Genomic DNA, 26,353 nt, shown 5'->3' with positions numbered 1-26,353 from the left:
GATTAAAGAAGGGAGATGATATATTCGCCCCTTTTATTACTTGAAGGGGGATGAATATACTACTTCCACAAAATAATTGGTCTTTAAAGGTTTAAAAGAATTTAAGGGCTCGTTTGGATACCTCATGCATTTGTATTTTGATTTGGAGGTGAGTTTTGGATATAAAACACATCAATCATCTTCATGATCATGTTTTAAGAGAGAGAAAGGGAGGGAGGGAGGGAGCGATGTCTCGCTACTGCTGGAGCAACGTCGAGGAGCAGCGATGGTGACGGAAGTTGCCACAAATATTGATTTCCAAATAATGTCTCGTATAAAATATTTGAAAATCGAAATTTTTTGCACTTTTGAAGCTGATTTGGAAATCTAATGATCTGATCCAATTAAAAATATCAACTAAATCTAAATCTAAATCTTGCTGGTATCCAAACGTGGCCTAAGTGATTGTGAGTTTAAGATTTATGACAATCGATTGTGTGTCCAAAAGCTACTATTGGGATCAAAATTAGGTTAATTGAACAAAAATGGTCTCAAGACTTGAGTCTAATAGTAGTGTTGACCTCACAATCGGTTGTCACAATCTTAAGTCCATGTGTTGATTTAGATTGTGACAGCCAATTGTGGGCCCCAAAACCTATTATTGGACTCGTAATTTTGAGCCCATGAAACGGTTTGGGGCTTACAATCTGTTGTCACAATCTAAAACAATCAGTGCCTTAAGATTATAAGAAACGATCTGATTATTGAACTCGAATTTATCCATATATTTAAATCCAATATTCGGTATTGGCCGTGCCGAACATATGGTTCCGAATTCGAATTTGATTACAATATTCAATATCCGTATCCGTATCCGTATCCGAATCCGACGGATAATTATTATTCATTACCGAATTCGCATCCGACGGATATTATTCGAATTCGGATACTATCAGTATCCGTTTATCCGGATTCAAATCGTATCCGAATATCCAAATTCGAATAAATCATATCCGAATGTCCGAATTCGTATCCGTGCCCGAATTCGATTCATGTCTGTAACTTTAAATCAACTGGTTAAATATCCAAAATTATCTAATTGAAGTTGAATTCGAATGCGAATATCCGCATCCGTAACCGGATATCCGAGTTTGCATGCGAATCCGGATATCCGAATTCGGATATACGGATACGGATGTGGTCCATGCGGATATTCGGGATAAACGGATGTACTTGTCGGATTCGGATGTTAAACGGATCGGATGCACCATTTACCAGATTCGGATCGTTAAGAACCCAATATCCCCTAAACGGATTCGGATAATATCCGCTTGAAGCGGATTCGGATAATATTCGCTTCAAACGGATTCGGATGCGGACGGTAATCGAATATTCGAATATCCATTTACACCCCTATCAATTCCCATCTTCACGCCCTCCCTAAACTGCAATACATAGGAACGTTCACAGCGGGTCAGAACCTCGCAATCGGTTCTTATAATCTTAAATGAATATGGCTTGAGAGAGCTGCTAGCAACAACAAAACAGGGAATCCTCTTATGAAAAATAAAAGGTGGGATTCTCCATCATTTCACCTGTGCAAGAAAACAAAGTATAAAGTTCAAATCACCAAACAATGCAAAAAATACTCTGAAAATGGCCAAAACACCAGCCATTTTTCACTCCCTTTCTAGGTATTTTCCTGAGATTGGATAAAGGGGTTTAAAACATTTAAAATAGTTTAAGTGGTTGTGAGCGAGAGAGATGGATCACATGTATGAAAAGGTCTCTATAAAAATAAACAATTCCAAATGGTATATCATATCACCAAGCCCTGTTTGTTTAAGATTATGCTAACTGATTGTGAGTCCAAAACTCGTTATTGGACTCGAATAATTGGTTTTGGACTCACAATTGGTTAGCATAATCTTAAATGAATGTTGCCTAAGTGAACAGGAACTTAAAATCAGTAACTCCAACCCATCTAAAATCTTGCACTAACCACCCAAACTCGCAAACCAGATTCATATGAGGATCTTGTTTTGAATAAGTTTTAAAAAATAATTTAAAATCAAAGACGGAACCCATCTATATTCCAGAAGAACCAGAATCCACCAAACCCATTAGCATCCCCAAATCCTCATGTTTTGATAAGTCGAGATAAATACCCTGACTTTAGGTTCAGGCATAAACAACATCTATCTTTTTCTATTAAAACTTCTAATTCTCAGGGTGGGCAGGGTTCTACCAATAACTAATTATTATTCACCAACTAGTACTGCTAACTAACTATAGTTCCTAATTTCTCGATAAAATATAGAGAAAGGAATGTTGAAGATTATAAAAAGATGAATTTTAGAAAGGTTTTGTTTGATGACTCAGGATTACCTGATCACGGTTAGACACTGCCGATCAAGTTTCACTTCCTTCTAACGAGTGGTCAAGAGTAAGCTTGGCCTCCTTGGCCTATTGACAGCAGTTTTGTTGCCCCCCCTTCATTTCCGGCTAAAAATTCTCAGGACCAAGAAGTGCATGATAAATACCGCCAAAGCTTAAGACTGTTAAGGAAACTGAGTGAAGTACTCCGAAAACAAAATATAAAGAGAAAACGGTTTCTACACACAAGTTAGATAAGTTATCTACTCACTAGCTTAAAATACAGTGGAGGGCATATTGTTTGGGTGATCCAAACCATGCATTTGATTAGCCCTCACATAGAAAGGGTGTCCACAAAAAAACAGCTAAATAGGATCATCCCAACTATACGATTTGTGGAGGATGGATGATCGCTCCCGCTCCTATAAGGACTAGATCATTTATAAAGAACCATAAACCATGTAGTCCTTCGTCATTTTTTTTCCTAACTAGTGAATGCTTGTACAAATGTATTTCCATGGTTTTCTTCCAAAGATGATAGCAAACCATTTGCCTTAAATTATGATAAGTTAGTTATATTGAGGAGATTAACAAGGGTTCTCATTTGCTTAATATGATCATATATATATACCAGAGAGGGCTGATAGCAAAAAGGGATTTCAAACCATAAGAGGGTGTTTTAACCGTAGTATTTGTCTTTAATTTGAAATTTTAATGGGGAAAGAAACGTGGCATTTTTTTATAAGAAAAATTTGACCTAAGAAAACCGGAGGGTCAGGATAAGCCTGTGGAGGAGCTTTTCAAGGCACGTCCTTTTTAATCTAGCCCAACAAATGAACGGTTTAGAGCACCCAAACATGCGGGCGCCGATGTTTTTGTTGGGCTGCACATGCATGCACGGCTGGCCACCATATCAACTCTCTTTTATGAGGTCATTTGAAATCTTTGTAAATACGAAGTGTTCTTTATACCATATTTCATAATGGACTGTAATAAATTCATCCCCTTCAAGGAAGAATTCACCGTATTTTTTTAAAATGTATTGTAGAGCCCACACCATAGGATGATCCAAACCGTTCATTTGATGGGCCTTGATGGGCCACAATGTACATGGGTTGTGCCCCAAAAATCATTTCCATAGGATGATAGCACTTGATATAATAAAAGACACGGCCAGCTAGTGTAATTATTAAAGGGTATTGATATCACCACTACCGTATTTTGATGGTCACGCTCCTCACTTTTTTTTAAAAAATCTGTTTTTTATTTATTATTTAATATTATCCTGATATTTCGGCCGACGAAATTTTGTATGGGATAAAATCAAGCCTAAATTGATTTCGATAGATTTCACTCGAAATTTAGAAATTTCGGCTTCACCGAAACACATTCCGAAACTGAAACTTAAAACCTCGGTTAGGATCAACCTATGGTAATGATTTTTGGGGCTCCACCTATTTAGGCCATGCATCATCTAATGGATGGTTTGGATCATCCTATGGTGCGGGCCATACCGTACTTTTTAATAAAGTGAAGAGTGCGATGATAAAAATACTGTAGTGGTGATATCGTTTCTCTTATTAAAACTTTTTGGTGCTAATGTTATTTATTTAGGATAAGATTTGGTTGTAGGCCCGTCAACGGAAATAGATGGTTCTGATTGGCGGATACTTTTGATTCGTGAGGAAGGGTGGAAGATAGGTGGCAGTGAGGGAATGAAAAAGCATATATGAAAATACATGCTAATGCTAGTGATGGGGATCCAATGGGACGCCCTTGCGATTGGATTATAGCAAAGTTGCCCTTCAATTTAGCATTCCTCTCGAGAAGAACATCAATCTAACCCGCTCACGATACTAAATTGCGCTTGGGTGCATAGTGCGCATCTCAATCCACTCATGTTTTTGGCAACAAAGAAAAAGCGGTAACGGAATCCGATCCGATTCCCAGATCTCTCTCACAGTCTTCCATGGCGGACGAATCTTTAGAACCAGAGCTTGATGAAAAGCAAAAGAAAGAGATTGCCAAATGGTTTCTCACAAATTCCCCTGCTGGAGAAATTCAATACATTGCCAAAGGTTTCTATCTTTCTTTGATTTTGTTTTTTGCTGATTTTTATTTCTAGGGTTTCCTCCATGTCAAAATACATTGTTCTCTGCTATTGAATTTCCAGACATTAGATCGGTTTTGATGGACGAGCATGTATACAACAAGGCGGTTTCAGAAGCATTTCCTCTTTACAATAAAGCTCACATGATCTCTCTCGAAATGCCTAACAGAACTGGAGATGTGAGTTAATAGGTTTTTATGTTTTTAATCGATATCCGACTGTTTTTTTTTTTTTTTTCTAATTTTTTTGTTTGGGTTCTGCAACTAATTTGGGTTTTAGGTTTTGGGTTTAATTTCCTCCTATCCAGCAAATGATGGGTAATTTCAAGTAAATATTGGAAATTTTGTCTATAGTTTCAGTAGGGTTCTTACACTGGAAACTAAAGTAGAATTCACTAGTATGATGTTGAAGTTCATCTTCTTTTTTTTTCTGGAGCCATCACTGCAAAGACAAGTCAATATTTGTGGGATAAGAAACAAGTTGGGTTTCATAAGATTCATTGTGACTTTAATTATAACATGCATCATGGATATAAACTGCCTGCAATAAAGGGAACATTCCATAGTGGAGAATCTCTTTTATTTGGGCAGTTCTATTGCTAGGGTTCCAGAAGCTCAGTCACAGACTCACCTGTCAAATGTCTTGGATTGAGGACTTGTGATCTATGTTACCTGGATACAAGTGCTTGTATAGGATACTTTGAGGATATAGCATAGGGATCCTCAAAGTTTTGAAATCTTAGGACACGTATGAAAAGGATCTGATATGTGAGTGTGGGATATGACTAAGAATCCTTTTAAGTTTTAAGCCAAATGTTGTTCGAATTTTGAAAAGTGCATACATCCTCTTTCATACAACAAATCAACAACTCATTTCCTAAAGACCTCTCTCTCTCTCTAGCTTAGGATTCCCATTTCCTCTATGATGAAGAATTTAAAAAGAATAATGGAACACTTAAAGCTTAGGATTATTAGGATCCTCATTTCCTTTATAAAGTTGAATATAAAAAAGAACAAAGAAGATTTATCCTTAAAAGTTTATCTTTCTTATGTCTATACATAAAAAACCAGTATCTAACCAATAGCAAAGGCAAAATCCAAAATTGAGGATATGGATAAGACATATTTGATACATATCCCTCTCCATTGTACTTATCACATCCCGTTGAGTCGGGTACTTCACCCATTTTGGAGGATCCTGGTTCCATAGCTTCCGATTCAAATCTTTTTTCCTGGAGATGTCAAATCCAGGAGCAATGCAATTCAGTTTGGTCCTCATGTGCCTGAGGTTGTTTTTTTTGCATTCAGAATCTTGATCAAATCATAACTAGAGGTTTCACACAAGCGTTAGCCTTAAAGACAATTCACCAATGAGCTTAATTCAATCCAAATATAATTTGCGACGATAAGATCACACCAAAAAAAATCAGGCAGGGAAGAAAGAGGGAAAGTAAAGAGAAAGAAGGAAAGGAGAAGAGAAAGAAAGAAGGGAAGAAAGGAAGGAGGGGAAGATAGAAGAAAGAGAGGGAAGAGAGAAACAGACCGTGGAGAGAGCGAGGTGGCGGCTGCTCTTGGGTGGTTGCAAGGAGAGGGGAATGACATGGTTAGGAAAAAACCTCCTTAGGCTTTCCCTCACCTGGCCTTTTATACGGGGATTGTAGGGTCTTTAGGTGGTGAGTGATGTAGAGCGCAACAGCAGAAGCGAGTTAGATCTGTATTTTATTTTTTTTGGGTAGAAGATAGGGTTCTTGATCTTACTTCGAGGGAGCGAAGAAAGAGAGGAAGGAGGGGAAGAGAAAGAAGGAAAGGAGAAGAGAAAGAAAGAAGGGAAGAAAGGAAGGAGGGGAAGAGAGAAGAAAGAGAGGGAAGAGAGAAACAGGCAGGGAAGGGAGCGAGGTGGCGGCTGCTCTTGGGTGGTTGCAAGGAGAGGGGAATGACATGGCTAGGAAAAAACCTCCTTAGGCTTTCCCTCACCTGGCCTTTTATACGGGGATTGTAGGGCGCAACGGCAGAAGCGAGTTAGATCTGTATTTTTTTTTTGGGTAGAAGATAGGGTTCTTGACCTTACTTACGTAGGGACGCATGAGACCGGATCAAGTGCGGAATCGTCGGCAACGACCCTTGCATGCAACAAGCAATGAAATGATGGGAGAAATTGGAAAAAAGCTACAATCAATAGCTTGCAATTCCAATTTGTCTAGAAAAAAAAAAGGTACAAAAGAAAATTTCTCTCCAAATTTCAAATCAACCCCCTTTTGAAATATGATCTTATTAATTAAACGTCTTTTCTGAACTTAGTCAGTGGCATTATGTGAGGCATTTCCCTCAGAATTATCTGTATGCATGCATGTGTAATCCGGATATATTTTCATGTGTGATTTCAGGTGCTCATTACAACATTTGGGGAGCTTGATGAGACTGATTATCTTGACCCCAGGACTTGCCAAGTTGCTACTATCGACCATGTCAAACAAGTAATTTTTTTCTTGTGCCATTGAGATTCTACAAATATATTTTCTTTGCAGAATGTCACTATGCTCAAAAGGTTTGCTGCTGTTCCCATGCTTTAAACACGATCCATTGTGGAGCATTTTTTTTATCACTGTCATTTGTTTTCTTTTATTTCTTCGTATTTCTATTTGCTTTTTCTCTATATGAAAATTCTGGTAAATTCATATTTTGTGTAGCGATAAAGATACAGCATTCTGTCTGATGTGATGTCCTGAGTTGTATAACAATCTGCAGATCCTCAAGCCACCCTTTAAGATTCTCAAAACTTGGTATGGGCAGGGTAGCTTATAACACACCATATGCTTAGTTAATTGTAGGGGTGTCAATGGGCTGATCCTGGCTTGAGCTATAATAAAGAAATAAATGGCCTCAAACGAGGCTCGGCCAATCCTAATTGTCAGGCAACATTAAACCGACTTCCCTCTTAGGCCGGCCAACTGACACCATTACTAAATTGTAGAGCACTTCTATATTCCTAGAGTGTCTTTTGATGAGATTTTTTTAACTTTAGGCTTTGTTTTCTTTGTTTTCTCAAATGGAAAAGCCTATTCTGCTTCTCGTTTTTATCATATATCGGTGTCTGGCTTGTTCTTATTTCTTCTCTGATAAGAGTGAATCTGCCTTCTTTTATTGCAATTTTATTTTCTAGTCCTGGCCACATACATGAATAATGTATGATGTTGCACTGTCATTTGGCCTTTTGGTATCAAATGATGTTGTAACTTGTACATAGTTTGTCATCCACAATTAGTTCTAATGAAATAAATGAATTCAGGTTTGTACAGAGGTGAGACCTGCTACTGATGAAGAGCTTCCATCCTCTTATATTGAAGAATTTCGGTAGGTTTTTGTTATCATAACCGCAGCATCCAATACTTAAATACTTGCTGAGTTCCTTGTATCCTTTTTTATATAGCATAAGAGCTGTGATATATTCAATTTATTTAACCATGTACTGCTTTGATATCTCTGTGTATGATGAATCACATCCTCCCATGTAGCCATAACATCATGAATCTGTTATTTTTTAAATAGTATAAATATGCTACTTAACTATCATACATATCTTCGTGTACATACCATAAGTTAGTTCATAGTAACTTTTCTTGCATGGGGCAGTCCGATCTCTTCATAAAAACAAAAAACATGTGAGTAGTGTTTAAAAACTCGGATTCTGATGAGAACTCTGCCAAGGTAAAAAGCAGTTGACTCGGTGAGTCAATGATTGATGCCGCCAACCTTTCATTCTTGGGTGAGTCAAAGGATTTTTTATTGACATCGGTAGGTAAAAACTTTTCTAAAAGGAGTCATTAGCCGACCCCAACTAGTTTGGGACAAAGGCTTAGTTGAGTTGAGCTGAGTTGTATTGGTAGGTAAAAACTTGGACTTGCACGAGAACTTGGCCGAGTTAAAACCGAGTCGACTTGGGGGTCGTTGATTGGCCCAGGGAGTTTTTTATACGGTGCATGTGCATGTGAGTACTGTGGTATGGCACACGAGTGTATATTCTTATGCAGGCGGCTGGTGCACTGTGATATGCATATTTTTTTTTTTTTGCAAAAAATTAAACTCAATTTCTAGAAAGAAAATTGTGGATTACCCATCTTCTTTCGCTAATATTTTTCTTGGTTTGATGACAGAGGAGCTCTGGATGCTGAGCTTGTCAAATATGTCAGTGAAACTTATCCAAAAGGAACCTGTTCGGTTTACTGCGTCAGTGGAAAAGATACAGAAGGACCAGGGGCTAGCTTTGAGCTTGCAGTGGTGATTTCTGCTGCTAGACACAGCCCTCAAAATTTCTGGTGTGTGATAGCGTAGTGGAATAGATTTTTCCTCTATCATTGTTTGTTTATTCCAGTGAAAATTCCTTTTGATTGTCTCAATAAATTTTATCTTATTTTCTGTTTCTACAAAAGGATTTTGGGGATACATTTATTCTTTGATAATGTCTCTTTGATGAGCTGAAATTACATGAAAGTTGAGTATCAATGTGCCTCTCTTGAAACATTTTGTATTATGCCCAAAAACTTTTTTAAAGTGATGACCGTGCTAAATATTAAAGTTCAGGTTTGGAAAATGAAGCTGACCCCAACTAGTTTGGGACAAAGGCTTAGTTGAGTTGAGTTGAGGTTTGGAAAATGAACAATTGAATATATGGAAGGGAACAACTAATGTTGGGTAATGCTATCTTCTTTTTAAAAGCCTGCTCTGACACACGTGGGCATTCACACATCAAGGCAAATTTTAGGGAAGTGCTCTGATTATCTTTCTTATTGTTTTAGTGTCATTTGAGGATTATATATCCTATACATTTCGTTTATATGGGTTCATTCTTCTGTGTTCTTATAATCTATGAACTAACATACACACTGATACACCCACACACTTAGAATCACTTAAACAGCTCCCCTGAATCAGTGGGAAGTTAAAAAGTTAGGAAAAAGATGGAGAAATCAACTTAGCCCCCCACCCACCCACACACACACACACGCACACGCACACGCACACGCACACGCACACGCACACGCAATCAACTCAGCTAAATTGTTCAAAGAAAACTTTTTTTTTTGCCAATTGCCTCAGGAACCATAACTTAGATATCAACTGAATACACACAATCAACTCAGCTAATATGTTCAGAGAAAACTTTTTTTTTTTTGCCAATTGCCTCAGGAACCCTAACTTAGATATCAACTGAATAATTAACTCCTTCACATTAAATGATCCTGCATTTTAAAAGATAGATTCCAGATTAAGGCATGCTTAATCAACTCTAGTTTCTGCCTAAACACCCTTGAAATTATCTCCCTCAAACTCAAACTTTCCCTACTAATGCCATGCACTGATGCACGGAGGTTTCAGCCCTTTACCTTCATTGCCTGAAAAACTTATTTTTGCATTAAACAACATCCTTCCTTTTGGACTCAACAACATTTTTAGCGATCTATCCCATAGGTCAAGCTCGCTCGACTTGATTCAAATGGCTCAGATTGGTTGTCAATCTGATTTAGCTATTGTTTTCTTTTTTCACGACAATTAAGAAGGTGATGGAAAATTTTGGTGACCATTATTTTAATTGTTTTTGTGTTAGCTGTTTTCCGTTTCGGAGTGTTTGCTTTGAACATTTTTTTTTAATTATTAGAGATATTTATCTTAATTAAAAAATGCTCTACAATTATAACAAGTCTTCTCAAAGTTATTCCTAATTAATTTGCTAATGATTCCAACTGGTACAGCTTATGCCTCTTCTTGAGACCAATGAAAAATCTAATAGAAAGTCATGCTACAACTCTATTGAGATTATGATATTCACCATTCCTTCCTTCAAAAGGCCTCTGACCTTTCTATTCTATTGTCCAGCAATGGAAGTTGGCGCTCAATATGGAATGTTGAATTCAAGGATGATGTGCAAGTGGTGGAATTAAGAGGCAAGATGCAGGTATTGCTTTTACATTGGTAATTATTTTTTTTGAATGGTATTTTACATTGATAATTTATAAGATTATCATTTTAATTTATCGTTTTAGGAGTAATTGTATCATAAGATTCTGTTTCTATCTTTAACGATTATGCGTTCTATTAAAATCTATTATTCACGAAGATAACACTTATTGTTGCTACATTGTTGAGTTGTTTTTATCTAAATAATCCCAAAAGAATATTGACTAAATAGCAGTTTATCTCAGGTAGGTGCTCATTATTTTGAAGAAGGAAATGTGCAGCTAGATGCAAAGCAAGAATGCAACAATTCCACCATCTTGCAGGTCAGTACAAGCAATCCAATTAATACCTCTTTGAGAAATTACTCCCTTTCTAAAAGTTGCTGAGTTGCAGAGCTGACAGGCATATGTGAAAGTTGACACAATAATCTTGAGAAATTATGAAATTACCTTTTTCCTTTTGTTGTAATGTTATAATATATATATATATATATATATATATATATATATATATATATATATATTTTGAATAGTAGCAGTTTCATTAAGAAGAGAACGAGAAGACCGAGATGGTCAACTCCAGAGTACAAACAATAGAAACTAAAGAAATAACAAGAAAAACAAAGCTATCACGGAGGAAGAAAATCAAACATCTTCAAACCCGGCTTCTCAACTCCTTAACGAGCAAGGCGATTCGCCGACCTCTTCACATGATTGAAGATGATTGATGACCCCCCTATCCTATCTTGAATCTCATCAAAGAAATGAGCAAATCTCCAGGGAGAGACAGCCATGCGTCTCAGCCAACGGATTGCATTCAATGTTATAAAATATCTGTATAAATGTTTTGGGATGCTATAACCTATTTGAGATTCATGTCCAACTCTGGTATATAATACACATCCCTTAATCTCATTTATTTGAAAGTTTGCTTTTTTTTTCTTTGTAACTTATTGAAAGATGAAAGATGAACCTGAAATCTTGTACACCATATGCATAAAAGTTTGCCTACTTTTCCCCCTCTTAATATCTTATTGAAAGATGGAACATGAACCTGAAATCTTGTACATCGGATACATAATTCTAATAATAATATGAACGAAATGGCTTTATGAGAAACATGAAGAACCAAGCAAAGCAGCATACAATAGTGAACCTTCAGCATTAGTCTTCCATATGTTGTGATAGATTCTCTTCTAAAAGAAAGTTAAAAGTTGAGTTGCCACTGCACCTTTCACTTCTCTTATTGATCTTCTTAAAAACATTATTCATATTTACCCGAAACTTCCTAGTTGGATGGGAGATTCGCTTCCCCTGAAACTCACTTCAGAAGCTAAGTTCTTCTCGCTTCCCAAATTTAGGAACTGAGTTGGACATGGCGTCCAGAAGATGTACTTAAAGGATTTCATAATCCTCTCTTGAACATTCTTGAAGTTGTTCTCATTGCCTGTGATAATCTAGACAACGTTCTTTCTCTGAACCTCCTTAATGGCATCCACCTTGTGGTTATAGATGTACTTGTCATCTCTCACGATGTTAGATGTCTCAATAATTTTCATAAAGATGGTATGGTCGTTGCAGTATACCATAATGTGGATGATCGACTGTCTTATGGGATCAGTCAAACCATCACACGTCACTGTCACTCCATACTTGAGCCACTGCTCCCTCAACATGGCGATGTAATCCTCCAGCTTCTCAAGCAAGTACTTCATTAAAACCTCTTGTGTTGGGGTGCATTCCCCTATGGACTGACCTTGCTACCCTCATCAATCATATGTTGGAATGGGCCCTTTGCTAAATGGGCTGTGATATTTTTGGAAAATAAGAAATTTGAAATTGCCCGTAGTCCCTCATGTATGGACGGTTAAACATATGGTCTGGAGGAATTAATCCTCCTCATATGTACCCTCTCATGCTCAAAAGCCATGGACTCTCATGGCATGCCTATACTTTATCTTTTGTCTTTGTCTTGACATCATATGTATATCCAATATCATCATCATCGTCTTCTTGGATGGGGTTTGCTCAACCATTGGTTCTTTCTTACACTACTTCCTTGAACTCCTCTTCCGTCCTTTGCCCAAGTTTGGACACCTTCTACCCCCTTGCCACAGTATCTCTGGCCTCCTTCAGATAGTCTGGCCTCTTCCGAAGGTATTGGGTATTGTTTCAATGTTGAAGCACTTCCACTGCCTATCTTTTTCCCACAATAAGTGCAAAGACTTATGCCTATTGCCATCAAGAGTCTGCTCATGTTGTCAACTAGCATCATCATCCCTTTTCTAAATGGTGGCATGGTGATACTTCTGAAGAAACCATTGTTAGAATAAGCATATGTAGCCTAAGGGCATTATAGTCTTTTCATATTCTTCTCATAATAAATATATATGTGTGTGTTAGGGCAAGACGGCTAATACACAACATTTCATTCTCAAATCCCTCTGTTAACAGGTATCAAAGCCCTAGGGTTCCTCGATGCCCAAGGGACCTCCATTGAAGACCTCTTGTTTTCCTCCATTGAAGTCCATGCCCATGTCCTAACTCCTTCTTCTTTTTTTCTTTTTCTTTCTTTCTCCTCCCCTTTTTCTCTGTACAAAACCCAACCTATTCCCTGGTTTCCCCTTGGAAAACCCAACCTCTTCCCTGTTTGCCCTGCGCCCCCCCTAAATTCCCAGGTTGCCCCCCTTGTGTGCGCCCCCTGGAAAACCCAACCTCTTCCCTGTTTGCCCCTGCGCGCGCCCCCTGAAATCCTAGATTGCCCACTGCGCGTCCCCCTGGAAAACCCAGGTTGCCCCCTGCGCGCTCCCCTGCGCACCCTCCCTTCTTTTCTTTTTTTAACATATTTCCCCATCTTCTTTGACCTATAAGGGTAGCGTTCTTCTCTTCTAGCCGTCGAGTGTTCCTGCCCTACGTCTTCCCGTTACATTTCTCACCTTTTTGGTCGCGGCTAAGCTTTGTTACATTTTTCTTTGATTCCTACTTGATGACTTAAGCTTTGTCTCTATGTTTCGTTGTAGTTCCACAAGTATGAGGCTTCGTACTTGTTCTTTAGGGGTCCTTCTTCCGGCGGATGTTTGTGGTTTTTCCTTCTGATTTTTTATCTCCGTGGTGATTTGCTTGCCTATATTTAGCTGCCATTTTCTGTGGTTGTCTGTGATTGTTGTGGTGTGTCCTGTCTGGTCTGCGTCACCGACATCTTATTTGAGTTTTGGTGTTTATTATATGGCCTTGCCATCAGCTTCTTCCTCCGGTTCATTTCCGGTGTCGGTGACCTCTATGACATCCATTAAATTGGATGGTGCTAATTACCCTGCCTAGAGTCGTTCTGTTCACCTCTATCTGCGAGATCAGGGCAAGTTACGTTTCCTCACGACGGATCCTCCAAATCCGAAAGATGCTGGGTATGATAAGTGGAGTCAGGAGGATGCCCAGCCCCAGTCTCTTCTCTGTCAGAGTATGGAACCAAAGATTGCAAGCCACATGCTATTTCTGGATACATCACGGGCAGTCTAGTTGCGTGCTGAGACACTCTATTCCGGCAGCAACAATCTCACGCGGATTACTGATGTTTACAGTGACTTCTTTTGTATCTCACGTGGAGATAAGACCGTCGCTGAGTACTATTCGGATTTTGTTGGTCTTTGTGAGCAGATTGATATTTATCATCCACCGTCCACCGACCTTAAGGTCTTGGCTCAACAGAAGAATGAGCTCCGTACTACTCGGTTTTTGGATGGCTTAGGGCCTGAGTTTGTCCCTCTTCGGCAGCAGATCCTTGGGTTAGGCACGCTCCCATCTTTGGATGAGATATTTTCTCGCGTTTAGCGCGTTGTACGTATCGATCCGGCTATCTCTGTTGCTGGTGACCAGTCCGCCTTTGCTGCCCAGTCTGGTTCCTTTCGGAGCACTCGTTGTAGGGGTCGTGGTCGTCGCAGACAGGGCCGTGGCTTTGGCTGAGATTCAGGGGGAGGCCGTACTTATGGGGGTCGTGGCTCACGTTATTGCAGTCATTGTGACATGGAGGGTCACACTATTGATTTCTGTTATGATCTCCATCCTGAGCTGCGTCCCGCTCGAGCCGCCCACTTCGCTTCTGTGACACCTGCTGCACCTATTCCTGCTACCTCAGACACCATGGTCGTCTCTCGGACTGATCGTCTTTCTGACTAATCGTCTACCATCTTCAGTTCTTTCTTAGCATTCGGTCCCCTTTTTCGGTGGTGCACCCTTCTGGGGATCCATTTCCGTTACCTCCCAAGGTGTTTGGGTGTGTTTGCTTTGTTCAGGATCTCACCCCAAGACTTGATAAATTGGCCCCAAGGGCAATCAAGTGTGTTTTCCTAGGTTATTCACGAACCCAGAAGGGTTACCGATGCTACAGTCCTCAGCTTCGCCGCAAATTTATCAGTGTTGATGTCTCATTTTTTGAGGATACTCCCTACTTTCCTGCTTCCTCTTCTTTACCGGTATCTCCTCCTTCGTTGTCGTTGCCGGTTCCGGTTCCAAGTCTGCCACTGGATCCGGTTCAGCGTCCCTTCTAGGTATATACTCGCAAGCGTTCTACTACTTTAGTTGAGCCTTCATGCCCTGTCATCTCTTCTCAGCAAGCAGGTCCTTCTTTACCCTCATCCTCTGATGATGCTGCTCCGGTTGATGATTCTCTTGATGCCCCCATTGCGAGCCGTACTCGTTTTCGTACCACTCATCACCCTATTTCTGATGCGGTAAGTTATGCTCGGTTATCTCCTTCGTATACCACATTTATATCATCTTTGTCATCGATTTCTATTCCTCGCTCTGCTCGAGAGCTATGCTTGATTCGGGATGGCGGGCAGCTATGGAGGCTGAGATGGATGCTTTGGCCAAAAATCAGACATGGCAGTTGGCTTCCCTTCCTCCTAGTGCTCAGGTAGTCGGATGTAAGTGGGTGCTCACCGTCAAATTCCTACCTGATGGCTCTGTTGAGAGGTTAAAAGCCCGTCTTGTTGCAAAGGGCTTTACTCAGACTTATGGGATTGATTATGTTGAGACATTCTCTCCAGTGGCAAAGATTCCGTCCATCCGTGTATTGATTTATTTGGCCGTGAATCAGTCTTGGCCATTATATCAGTTGGATATCAAGAATGCGTTCCTCCATAATGATTTGCAGGAGGAGGTGTATATGGAACAACCACCAAGGTTTGTTGCTCATGGGGAGTTGCAGCATACCGTCTGTAAGCTTAGAAAGGCGATTTATGGTCTTAAACAGTCTCCTCGTGCTTGGTTTGGGAGATTCAGTGAGGCCATCCTATGATTTGGTATGAAACAATGTGTTGTAGACCATTCTGTGTTCAGCTCTCGAAGCAAGGATGGTCTGAGATACTTTTTAGGCATTGAAGTGGCACATTCACAAAGGAGGCTATCTTTGTTCCAAAGGAAGTATGCTCTTGATATTTTGGAAGAAACAGGTCTTCTGGGGGCAAAACCTGCACAGACTCCTATGAATCCGAATGCCAAGCTTTCACCTGATCAGGGGGAGCCACTAGACGATCCTGGTCGATACAGACGGTTAGTAGGACGGTTGATCTATCTCACAGTCACTCGTCCGGACATTGTATATGCTGTTGGTGTGGTTAGCCAGTATATGAGTGTGCCTCGGACATCACATTGGTCAGCTGTGATTCAGATAGTGAAGTATCTGAAGAAAGCTCCTGGGAAAGGTCTTCTCTTCCGGAAGCATAACCATTTGAGAATTGAGGGATACTCTGATGCAGACTAGGCCGGATCTCCTGCTGACCGGCGATCTACTAATGGCTATTGTACCTTCATAGGTGGAAATCTAGTATATTGGAAGATTAAGAAGCAGGACGTTGTGTCTCGATCCAGTGCAGAAGCTGAATACAGGGCCATGGCTTACACTAGTTGTGAATTAATTTGACTACGATCGTTTATGTCAGAGATTGGATTCTCATACTCCTCACCTGCGTCCCTCTACTGCGACAACAAGTCAGCCATTCACATAGCTATGAATCCGGTATTTCACGAACGAACTAAGCATATAGAAGTTGATTGTCACTTTATTCGTCACAGGAGTCAGACTGGCCAAATTCAAACCGAGTTCACTCGAACGAATGATCAGATTGCAGACAAGTTTACCAAGTCATTGAATGGAGTTCGATTGAGTGATTTATGTAACAAGCTGGGCATGTATGACATTCATACTCCAGCTTGAGGGGGAGTGTTAGAATAAGCTTATGTGGCCTAAGGGCATTATAGTCTTTTCATATTCTTCTCATAATAAATATATATGTGTGTTAGGGCAAGACGGCTAATACACAACATTTCATTCTCAAATCTCTCTGTTAACAACCATAAACACAACTATCATTCACATGTAATTGATCCTATAAGTTTGTAACATATAGTAAGTAATTCATTCCTTACAATCAACATATAGAACATAAACCACTAGTTATACCTATTACATACACACCACATATCACATGTAATTCATAAATATAAGTATGTAACATACTAGCCTACCACATAATACAATAAATGGCAAAAGAAAATATTTTTCATTTTAAATTAGTGTTCTACATTTATTAAAATTTAAAATAAAAGTATAAAACAACAAACAATGCGAAACCACTACAGAACTTGTATCCAGACATCTGGTATGCTGAAACCAACACATCTACGCTCGTAACATTTTGGTCAACATGGCCGACAAGATACCGCATTGCATCGAGACATCTTGTAACGACATATCTTCATGTGGATTTCGCGTCGGACATCATTGAAACCAACACATGTATGCTGAAACCGACACATGCGCAGAAGTTGGGTTTTTTTTTTTTTTTTTTGGAAATGGTTAACACTAAACAGATTTCACAGCAGAAACAAACATTTGGTCCCTTCCCACCCCTCCATTAACAAGCATATTTAGTCACTGTGTTTGCACTACAGGGGATACACGCAAAGGAGGGATTGAGCATCAAACACAAATCGATTAGCAGAAGTGGATAATAAACACATTGTTGTTGTTTGTAATAAAGAGTGAACTGACAAGCTCTATTTTGTGTTTCTTTTGCTCGCTTTATGCCTCCTTCCCTTGTATGCCTCTTTCTTTTTACATTCTTTAACAATATTATTGTGGAATCATTTCACATCAATTTGATCTGTTTCCATCTGCCAGTAGTTATCATTATTCGTAATTGAAGCTAGTGATTTGCTTTGGAGCTCCTACTGGGTTTCCATTCTACTGATACTAACAGTTTGCATTTCCTTTTCAGTCCCCAGAAGATTCTGCGATTTCCATAGCAAACATGATTCGCCACCATGAATCCGAGTATTTTGCGTCTCTTGAGGTTCCCAATTATGATCTTGTTTACAGTATGGGATGGTTGGAGTGATCCGCATGAGACTGTCTTCTAACATCTATATTTTTGCAGGCATCCTACTCAGATTTGCCCGATACCACATTTAAGGTACTAGATATTATTCTAGTAATGTCTTTGAATTTGATTTCATAAATCTTTGATGTTAATGAGTGTCTTTTTATCATGGAATTACAGTGAACCTACTGTGTTTTAGAGCATAAAAATAGCATTTTTTGGTTCTTTTTGACACGTCTTATCCTTTTCTAACAGTCATAGTCTATCATATGTGCCGATTTTTCTATGTTTAAAGAATTTGATCGTAGTATAGTTCTTGAAATTTTACAGTTCTATTCATTTGCCGATGATATAGAACTTGATTTAGTTTATGATGCAGGACCTTCGGAGGAAACTTCCAGTCACTCGAACCCTTTTCCCATGGCATAATACTTTGCAATTCAGCTTGACCAGAGACATTACAAAAGAACTTGGAATTGGAAAGTGAAATACCTAGCTAGAGGTATGGTTTGCAATGTTCCTTTTGTTTGGAATACTGGGTCCTTTTCCTATGATGTAATAGTTTCTTTGAGTCCCTTCATGGAGTCCATGTTTGCTCCTCGGTAATTTGGCTGCATCATTGCTTGTAAAATTTCGGCATTTCTTCCCTTTTATGGATTTGTGAAGTTCTGTGAAATAGACTTGAAAAATTTGTAACTTTCATCACATTGTGGGCATTTCTTCATTTAATTATCAAGAAACTGGTGTAAAAAAACATGCTTAATTTCCATTTTCTCTAGTGAGTTGGTGAAATATCACTCTCGAATGCCATGGGACTAAGTTGTACTGTGGCCAACATAATCCATTACATATATGTGAGCGGGCGTAAAAACATCTACCCGCTAAATCTTTATCCGATTCTACTGTTGACACGCAAAGTCTTGGTTTTAGAAAATAATTGCCAAAAGTAGAACATCCTCAAAACAAACTTCTGTCACTTGCCCCTCTTAAATTTTTTGAAATGACTGAATTACCCACAGCCTAAACCTTCCCTTTCAACATTAGAAATTAGAAATGCTGGAATGCGTGTGGGACCCACCATAAGAGTGATCCCATCTACATATTAAGGCCTATAAAATCATCACCCCACATAACCTTAACCACCAGTTTCATCTGATAGCAATATTTGGACATGTGTTTTTTTTTTGAAAAGGGCAACAGAATATATATATATATATATATATATATATATATATATATATATATATATATATGTAAAAACAGAACCGAGGTGGTCCTGAAGGAACAAAGATAATACAAAGATAGCAGTACAATAATTCAAGGAGGTAGATAGTCAAAGCACTCAAACGCGGCCCGAAAGACTCCTTTCTTGGTAAGGGTGTCTGCTTCCGCATTGGCTGATCTCCTGACATGGCGAAAAACTATTGAGGAGCCTTTAGCTCTGTCCTCTATTTCCTCTAAGAGAGGCAAAAATCGCCAAGGGGGAGAAGCGTTACCCGAAAGCCAGCGAATAACATTTAAGGAATCCCCTTCGACGATAATTTTGTCGCACTCTAGACGAGGCATCGAGAGAAGCCCGCTATGAACGGCTCGGACCTCTGCCTCGTTTGAGTCTGCCATTCCGATAGGCCCCGAGTAGGCCCAGAGGACTTCCCCTTTGTGGTTTCTACATAACCCCCCTACTCCTGCCATTCTTGGATTGCCGATAGACGATCCGTCAAAGTTAAGTTTCAGGGACCCCGGAGGAGGAGGAATCCAGGAGGGGAGGATTTTCACTTTGGTAGCCGATTCCAAGCATATGATTGACCATCCTTCCCAGAGGTCGAAAGCTGAAACAAAACGAAACAGAGGAAGGCTTCGAGCCCAGGATATGACCGCAGCTATCAACTGAATATAAATCCAATAGGGAGATCTAGCCTTCCCTTCAAAGATACGAGCATTCCTCTCTTTCCACAAGAACCACCATGAGGCCAGGAGACACATCTTCCACAGCGTTCTGCCTTTCCTTTTCCAAGGAGTCCAGGCCCAACTCTGAATGAATTCAGCCATAGAGTTGGAGGGGACCCAACTGATTCCAAAACGAGAAAAAATAAGACCCCAAATATGGCGAGCAACCTTACAGTGTATGAAAAGGTGGTCAATGGATTCCCCAGCGGATAAACATAGAGGACAGTGATCTACCAACCACATTCCTCGTTTCCTCAAAAAATCCATAGTTTGAATGCGGCCCCAGCTAACCGACCAACCAAAGAAAGCAACTCTCGGAGGGCAAGATTGTCTCCAAACCGAGGAGGACACATGCTCCACTAAAGAAGGGATCAGATGGTTATAAAAAGATTTGACTGAAAATATCCCCGAAGGATTCCAAATCCAAATCCGACGATCTACGCCCGAAGACTTGATGAAGCAAGAATCCAATAAGGAGAGGAGGGCGCTGTAAGAGTTTAACTCCCTAACAAAGAAGTCTCTGCGAAACTTAGGAGACCAAGCCACCATCCCATGTTCCCTTGCAAAACATTCCGATACCCAGGCCTCTTTCTGAGATGAAACGATGAATAAGTCAGGAAACATGACTTGAAGAGGATCGTCCGAACACCAAGGATCCTGCCAGAACCGAATCCGATCCCCCCTATATACTCTGAATCGGACGCCAGGAGCAAATAACGACTTCAACTTCAAGATGTCCCTCCAAACCGTGAGACCTTTGAGTTTAAAATTATCAACAGAGTCCCAATGCCCATGATCTGAACCATACTTCCAATGACCCGGATCCACAAAGAGGATTGTTCTTCGCCAAATCTCCACAGCCACTTGCCCATAAGGGCCTGGTTAAAACTCTGAACCCTCCTGATACCCAAACCTCCATTTTTAGTAGGCAAGCAGACCATACTCCATTTAATCAGGGAGACCCCCTTGGAAGACCCTGATCCGCCCCACAGGAAGCGTCTCTGAATTTGTTCGATGCGTTTAGCAACCGAGGCGGGACATTGAAAAAGAGATAGAAAATATATCGGCATATTGGATAGAACGGCCTTTATAAGCACTAATCTACCTCATTTGGAAACCAACCGGCGCTTCCAGGTGGCCAAACGTCGCTCAATCCTTTGAATAATAGGAGCCCATAGGTTGTGTTTCGGTCGACCCACACCAAGAGGAAGACCCAGATAGGTTGCTGGAAAGACATCTAAACCACACCCCATAATTCCGGCGAAAAAGGATGCATCGCTCTCAGAAACGTTGATCGCGAACAATCGAGATTTTGCGAAATTAGATCTTTGACCCGAAACCATCTCATAACAACGAAGCATAGCTTTAAGGTTAAGAATCTGGGATATGACCGGAGAACAGAACAGAAGAGTGTCATCCGCAAACTGAAGAAGCGATACTTCCACCTTACTCTCGCCAATAAGGAACCCTTGATATAGCCCCAACTCACTTCCTTTTTTCAGCAGTCTGCACAGTGATTCAGCCACAATTAGGAAAAGAAAAGGAGAGAGAGGATCGCCCTGCCGCAATCCTCTAGAAGATTTGAAGAATCCTTTTGCTGATCCGTTGATGAGGACAGAAAACCAGGCGGACGATAAGCACTTCCGGATCCACCCTCTCCACCGACCTCCAAAGCCCATACGACCCATGAGAAAATCTAATGCTGCCCAATCCACTCGGTCATATGCCTCCTCCATGTCAAGCTTGCATAGAATGCCACCTTCCCCCTTCCTCCGATAATAGTCAATGGCTTCATTGGCTGTTAAAGAACAATCAAGAATTTGCCGGTTGCTTATAAAGGCACTTTGACAGACCGATATAATTGAAGGAAGAACCACTTTGATACGATCCGCCAGAACCTTTGCGAGGACTTTGTAAAGGCTGCCCACCAAGCTAATCGGGCGAAAATCCGAGCTTTTTGTTGCTCCTTCAATTTTTGGAATGAGGACGAGAAAAGTTGCACCTGTCCCTTTGTCAAGGATGGCTCCCTCAAAAAATTCTATGAAGAATCGAAGAATGTCCGATTTTACTGTTTCCCAGCAAGTTTGAAAGAAAGCCAAACAAAAACCATCGGGTCCAGGGGCTTTATCTTTTGCCAGAGAAAATAGTGCTGATCGGATTTCCACCTCAGAGAAAGGGATTTCCAATCCGGCTGAGGCTTCCAGGCTTAAGCTAGCAAAACAAATGTCTTGAGGAATTGGGCGTAACATCCCATCAGCTGAGTATAAAGATCTGTAGAATTCAATAATTTCTTCAATAATTCGCTCCTTGTCAGATACAATCTCCCCCTCCACTTCTAAGGATTCAATTCTGTTCCTTCTTCTGCGAGCACTAGCCATGGCATGGAAGAAGGCTGTGTTTTTATCTCCCTCCAACAACCACTTGACTCGAGATCTTTGGCGCCAAGAGATTTCTTTAAGCATCAACAACTCTTTATGCTCTTGAATTAATCTTCCTTGTTGCTCATAATCCTCCGCCGAGGCCAAACCACTCTCTGCCAATGTATTTATCTCCATCAATCTGTCCTCAAGAATCCTCTTCCTGCCTTGGTCCACTTCTTTCTGCTCCTTATCCCACTCTTTTGGACATGTGTTTACTGAGTATAAACCCGTATTTTTCAGAAGGTATGGTACAGCCCACACCTTAGGATGATCCAAACCGGCCATTTGTTGGGCAACGACAGGTTGTGCCCCAAAAATCATTTTCATCGGATGATCTTAACCCTCCGATCTATATAATATGCGGTCCCTCTATAGATTGGAGGGTTAGGATCATCTTATGGAAATGGTTTTTGGGCCACTTGTGGCCCAACAAATGGAAGGTTTGGATCATCCTATGGTGTAGACCAAACCGTACTTTTAAAAAAATACAGGTTTATACGGCCATACATCATATAAAATCTTGTGTTTCCTAGCCAGATCAACAGACAGATCTTGGCCACATGGGCCCGATGATGTTAGTTAGATATATAGAAGGGATACTTTAGTAGGGCCTAGAAATCATCCAATAGAGTAAGTGCTGCATACTTTTTAAAAATACATCATAGCCTAAGATCCAAACCATTCTTTTGTTTTCTTCAACGTAAACAAGTTGTGCCCTAAAAGTCGATCTCTATTGGATGATTTTAACCCTCGAATCCGTAGATGGATGCCACCGTATATAATTCACTCCATATCGAAGTTTGGGGCAAGGCCTATTTATGCTGAGGCGGTGAGGCCCAACAAATGAACGGCTGGATCTTCGAACAAAGTGGGCCCAAGTATTTTCAAAAAATATTATTATTTGATGTCCGCGCATTGGTGGACATAATTTATTTAAACAATTGTGGGCCTACCTTCTTCAAAGATCTAAACAAGAGAAATGATATATCTGCCCCCTTTTCTTTCATGGGCCACCCTCTTTTAGTGTAAAAAGAGTAGTTATAAATAAACTAGAGTGGGGTGGCCCGAGGGAGAGAAGGGGGTGAATATATTATTTCCTCAAAACAATTCAGTTGTTGGTAGGGGTGGTTATGCGGTTAAAACCGAACCGAAAAAACCGAAATCGAATTTATTTCAGTTTCCCAAAATTCGAACCGAAACCGAATTTATGAGATACCGAACCGATTACAAATTCGGTTAGTGAGAGGAAAAGAGGGAAAAAGGTAAAATTTTGGCTTGGATCGGAGGGCTAGGATCATCCGATCAAAATGATTTTTTGAGCACAACCTAATTAAGTTGTGATCAATCAAATGGACGGTTTTGATCATCCCACGGAGTGCACATAAAGCAACTTTTTTTGGAAAAAAAAATGGTTTCATCCATTATTTCGGTTAACCGAATTTTTTTTTTTAGATAACCGAATAACCGAATTTCCAAAAAAACTAACTGAAACCGAACCGAAATAGAAAAAAACCGAACCAAATCGGTTCGGTTCGGTTATAACCGAATAATGCTCACCCTTAGTTGTTGGGCTCAATTGATTGAGATTTTATAAGGTGTAAGCCCTTATAGTCCTGTATTTTTCAAAAAGTATTGTAAGGACCACATCGTGGGATGATCCAAACCATCCATAAGATGGAATACAACGTAAATAGGCTGTTCCTCAAAAATCATTTCCATAGGATAATCCTAGCCCTCCGATCTATTGAGGTTTACATAATATGCAGTTCCTCTACAGACCGGAGGCCTGGGATCATCTATAGATCGGAGGAACTGGGATCATCCTATGGAAATGATTTTTTGGGAACAGCCTATTTACGTTGTGTTCCATCTTATGGACGGTTTGGATCATCCCATGATATGGCCCGCACAGTACTTTTTGAAAAATAAGGGACTATAAGGGCTTACACCATATAAAAACTCCAATTGAAGATTCACTTTGAAGAGAAAAAGGTTTTGGGTACTTTAGTCATTTTAAAAATTTTGACAAGAAAAGGTAATAGAAGTTTGTTTTGGGTGGTTTTTAGCAATTATTTTCTAAAGCATGACTTAAAGGAGGCTATGTAGCATTAATTTTGTAAAGGGAAATGATTTCAATGCTCGAATGTTTTGATAAACATGCCCTTTAAAGGGTTCTATCAGCTTTTTTAGAACAGTAATATCCTCTGACATCCCTTTAAATACTTCACAACAAACAAGTAGAGTCATGCTTATCAAAACAGTGGAGCGCAGAAATCATTTCCCTTTTGTAATTTATTAAATTCTAAAGGACTATTTGGCAAAAATCCCTAGAAAATATGATTCTTAGCAACTTGATTTTATCTCGTTAAAGCATGCCATGAAGCAAATTTAACATTTTGTTTCTGAATTCCATAGAGAATGGATGCTGCTTCGAAACGGTTGGATGAGATGGTGCCTCAACTCCGTCGGTGTGGGATCAAGGATGAGATGGATGCCTTGGACGTATTTGAAGGGATTGCATAATCGTCTCAAGAGCAAAGGGCTCTGTGCTTAAGGAGGCTTTGTGCAAAAAGAAAACTTATGTGGACGGCATGAAATCTTATCTGCAATCGATCACACTTTACCTATTACGGCTGCAAAGTTCTACAGAGGCACAAACTGTCAAACTAGATCTAGAAAATATGATGAACAGCTATTTGATTTTGTCTCCTTTACTATAGAATCTAATATTTCTGTTTCTGAATTCCAAAGAGAATGGGTGATTTGAATGCTGAAAGTGGCGATGATGAGGTGCTTCTTATCGTCCATTCGTGTATAAAGATTGTCGAAATCATGGATTCGCAGTGTAATTGGGAGACACTTGCGATCATGGAGAAGAAGAATGCCTTGTCCGTTGCTGAACTGAGTGCATCATCGCCTGAAGAGTAGATTATTTCTGCATGGTGCACAGGAGTTCAGGTTATTCTGGCATTTGCAAAATAATGGAAATTTTGTTGATGGAAATAGCATACACCTAGATTGAGTTTGTGATAGTCATTTGAAGAAAATATAAGAACAGTGATAGTCAGCCACTAAACTTTCTTTGTTATTCATTGGAATAAGATACCATTTCCTTATCAATCTGTTGCTCCTATGGTCGTTAATTCATTTTCAATGGAGAGAAATGAAGGGGACGGAACGCGTTAAAGTAGCCGTGTAAGGTTTCGAGACCTCAGTTATGGTTCAAGCTACTACGAGCCATATAACATTGTTTTCATTGTCTTTAGTTATGGTTCAAGCTACTATGAGCCATATAACACTCAAACCAAACAGAGCCATGGCAACACAGGCATTGACAATATGAAATGATAAAAACATAATGTTTCAGGTGGTCAAGGTATCCCATGAAATTACAAAGCCATGTCCATAAAATTAAAAGACAAGTGAAAACAAGTAGACTGCAGCAGAATATCCAAATAGGCATCGAGATCAAAGAAGAAATTGCAGACTAGTAATGGGGACGAAGCAAAAGGTGGCCTATAGAGAGGCCAACTAATAAGTGATGGATAGGGGTTAGAGAATATTAATTATTAGCTTTTCTTCTTCTTTTTCCCCTTTTTCTTTCTCGATTTCATCTCTTTAAAAAGTGCCCCTTCATAACATTTCGCGTGAAAGTAAGTTTTCTTTGTTTTCAACTATATGTACGCGCCAAATTAAAAATGATGTGCGTAACACAATTCTTGAAACGGTGGACTCGGCCATGGCAGAAGGGACTCCACTTGGATGGGTAAAAGGAATTTCGATAGATTTTGTAGATCAAAACTCGGACTCGGATGAAAACTCGACCAAGGTAAATGCTGCAAAAGACAAGCTTGTTCGTGTGCAAAGACAACCCCAATACCCAAAACAACTTGTCCAATGATTTTCCCGAGAACAACTTATCCAAGGATTTTTTTCGTTTTGGCCTTGTGGGGAGCAACCCCAATTCTTCACGGGAATAGCCAGTTGGGGTCTATTTTATCCTTGGACAAGCTTGCTATCCTCTTGTCATGAATGGGATAGCATGATTGGAGTTAGTTAATTTTATCCTAAAAATCCGGAAACCAAATCCCGGAAACTAGTATATCCGGTGATGAGAAGTTGCTAAAATTCATAAACGAAAAAACTCTACTAAAAACCGGATCGATCTTGTCTGGATTTTTAGCAACTTCTC

General features: G+C 39.9%; 2 protein-coding genes across 2 annotated transcripts; one reads left to right on the top strand and one right to left on the bottom strand.

Moving 5' to 3' along the window:
* The first annotated feature begins 4,114 nt into the window (after positions 1–4,114).
* Positions 4,115–18,563, top strand: CPA (Subunits of heterodimeric actin filament capping protein Capz superfamily). Its single transcript, XM_077362268.1, has 10 exons — positions 4,115–4,433; positions 4,529–4,644; positions 6,849–6,938; positions 7,751–7,815; positions 8,616–8,777; positions 10,336–10,414; positions 10,662–10,739; positions 17,693–17,767; positions 17,852–17,887; positions 18,174–18,563. Exons 1-10 carry the CDS (start codon positions 4,325–4,327, stop codon positions 18,279–18,281), a joined length of 918 nt encoding a protein of 305 aa, XP_077218383.1. The 5' UTR covers positions 4,115–4,324; the 3' UTR covers positions 18,282–18,563.
* A 2,676-nt stretch (positions 18,564–21,239) lies between these two features.
* On the bottom strand, positions 21,240–22,446 carry LOC143853239 (uncharacterized). The gene is made up of 3 exons (XM_077362973.1): positions 21,849–22,446; positions 21,408–21,539; positions 21,240–21,247 (listed from the first exon to the last, which is right to left on the bottom strand). The coding sequence occupies exons 1-3, from the start codon at positions 22,444–22,446 to the stop codon at positions 21,240–21,242; spliced, it is 738 nt and encodes a 245-aa protein (XP_077219088.1).
* Between the last annotated feature and the right edge of the window lie 3,907 nt (positions 22,447–26,353).

This window comes from Tasmannia lanceolata, unplaced genomic scaffold, assembly GCF_043159265.1.
Source record: "Tasmannia lanceolata isolate RefF3 unplaced genomic scaffold, GAP_Taslan_0.1 ptg000019l, whole genome shotgun sequence".
NCBI classification, from domain to species: Eukaryota; Viridiplantae; Streptophyta; class Magnoliopsida; order Canellales; family Winteraceae; genus Tasmannia; species Tasmannia lanceolata.
Note: the sequence above shows the minus strand (reverse complement) of the source record. Positions and strands in the feature narration are given on the sequence as shown.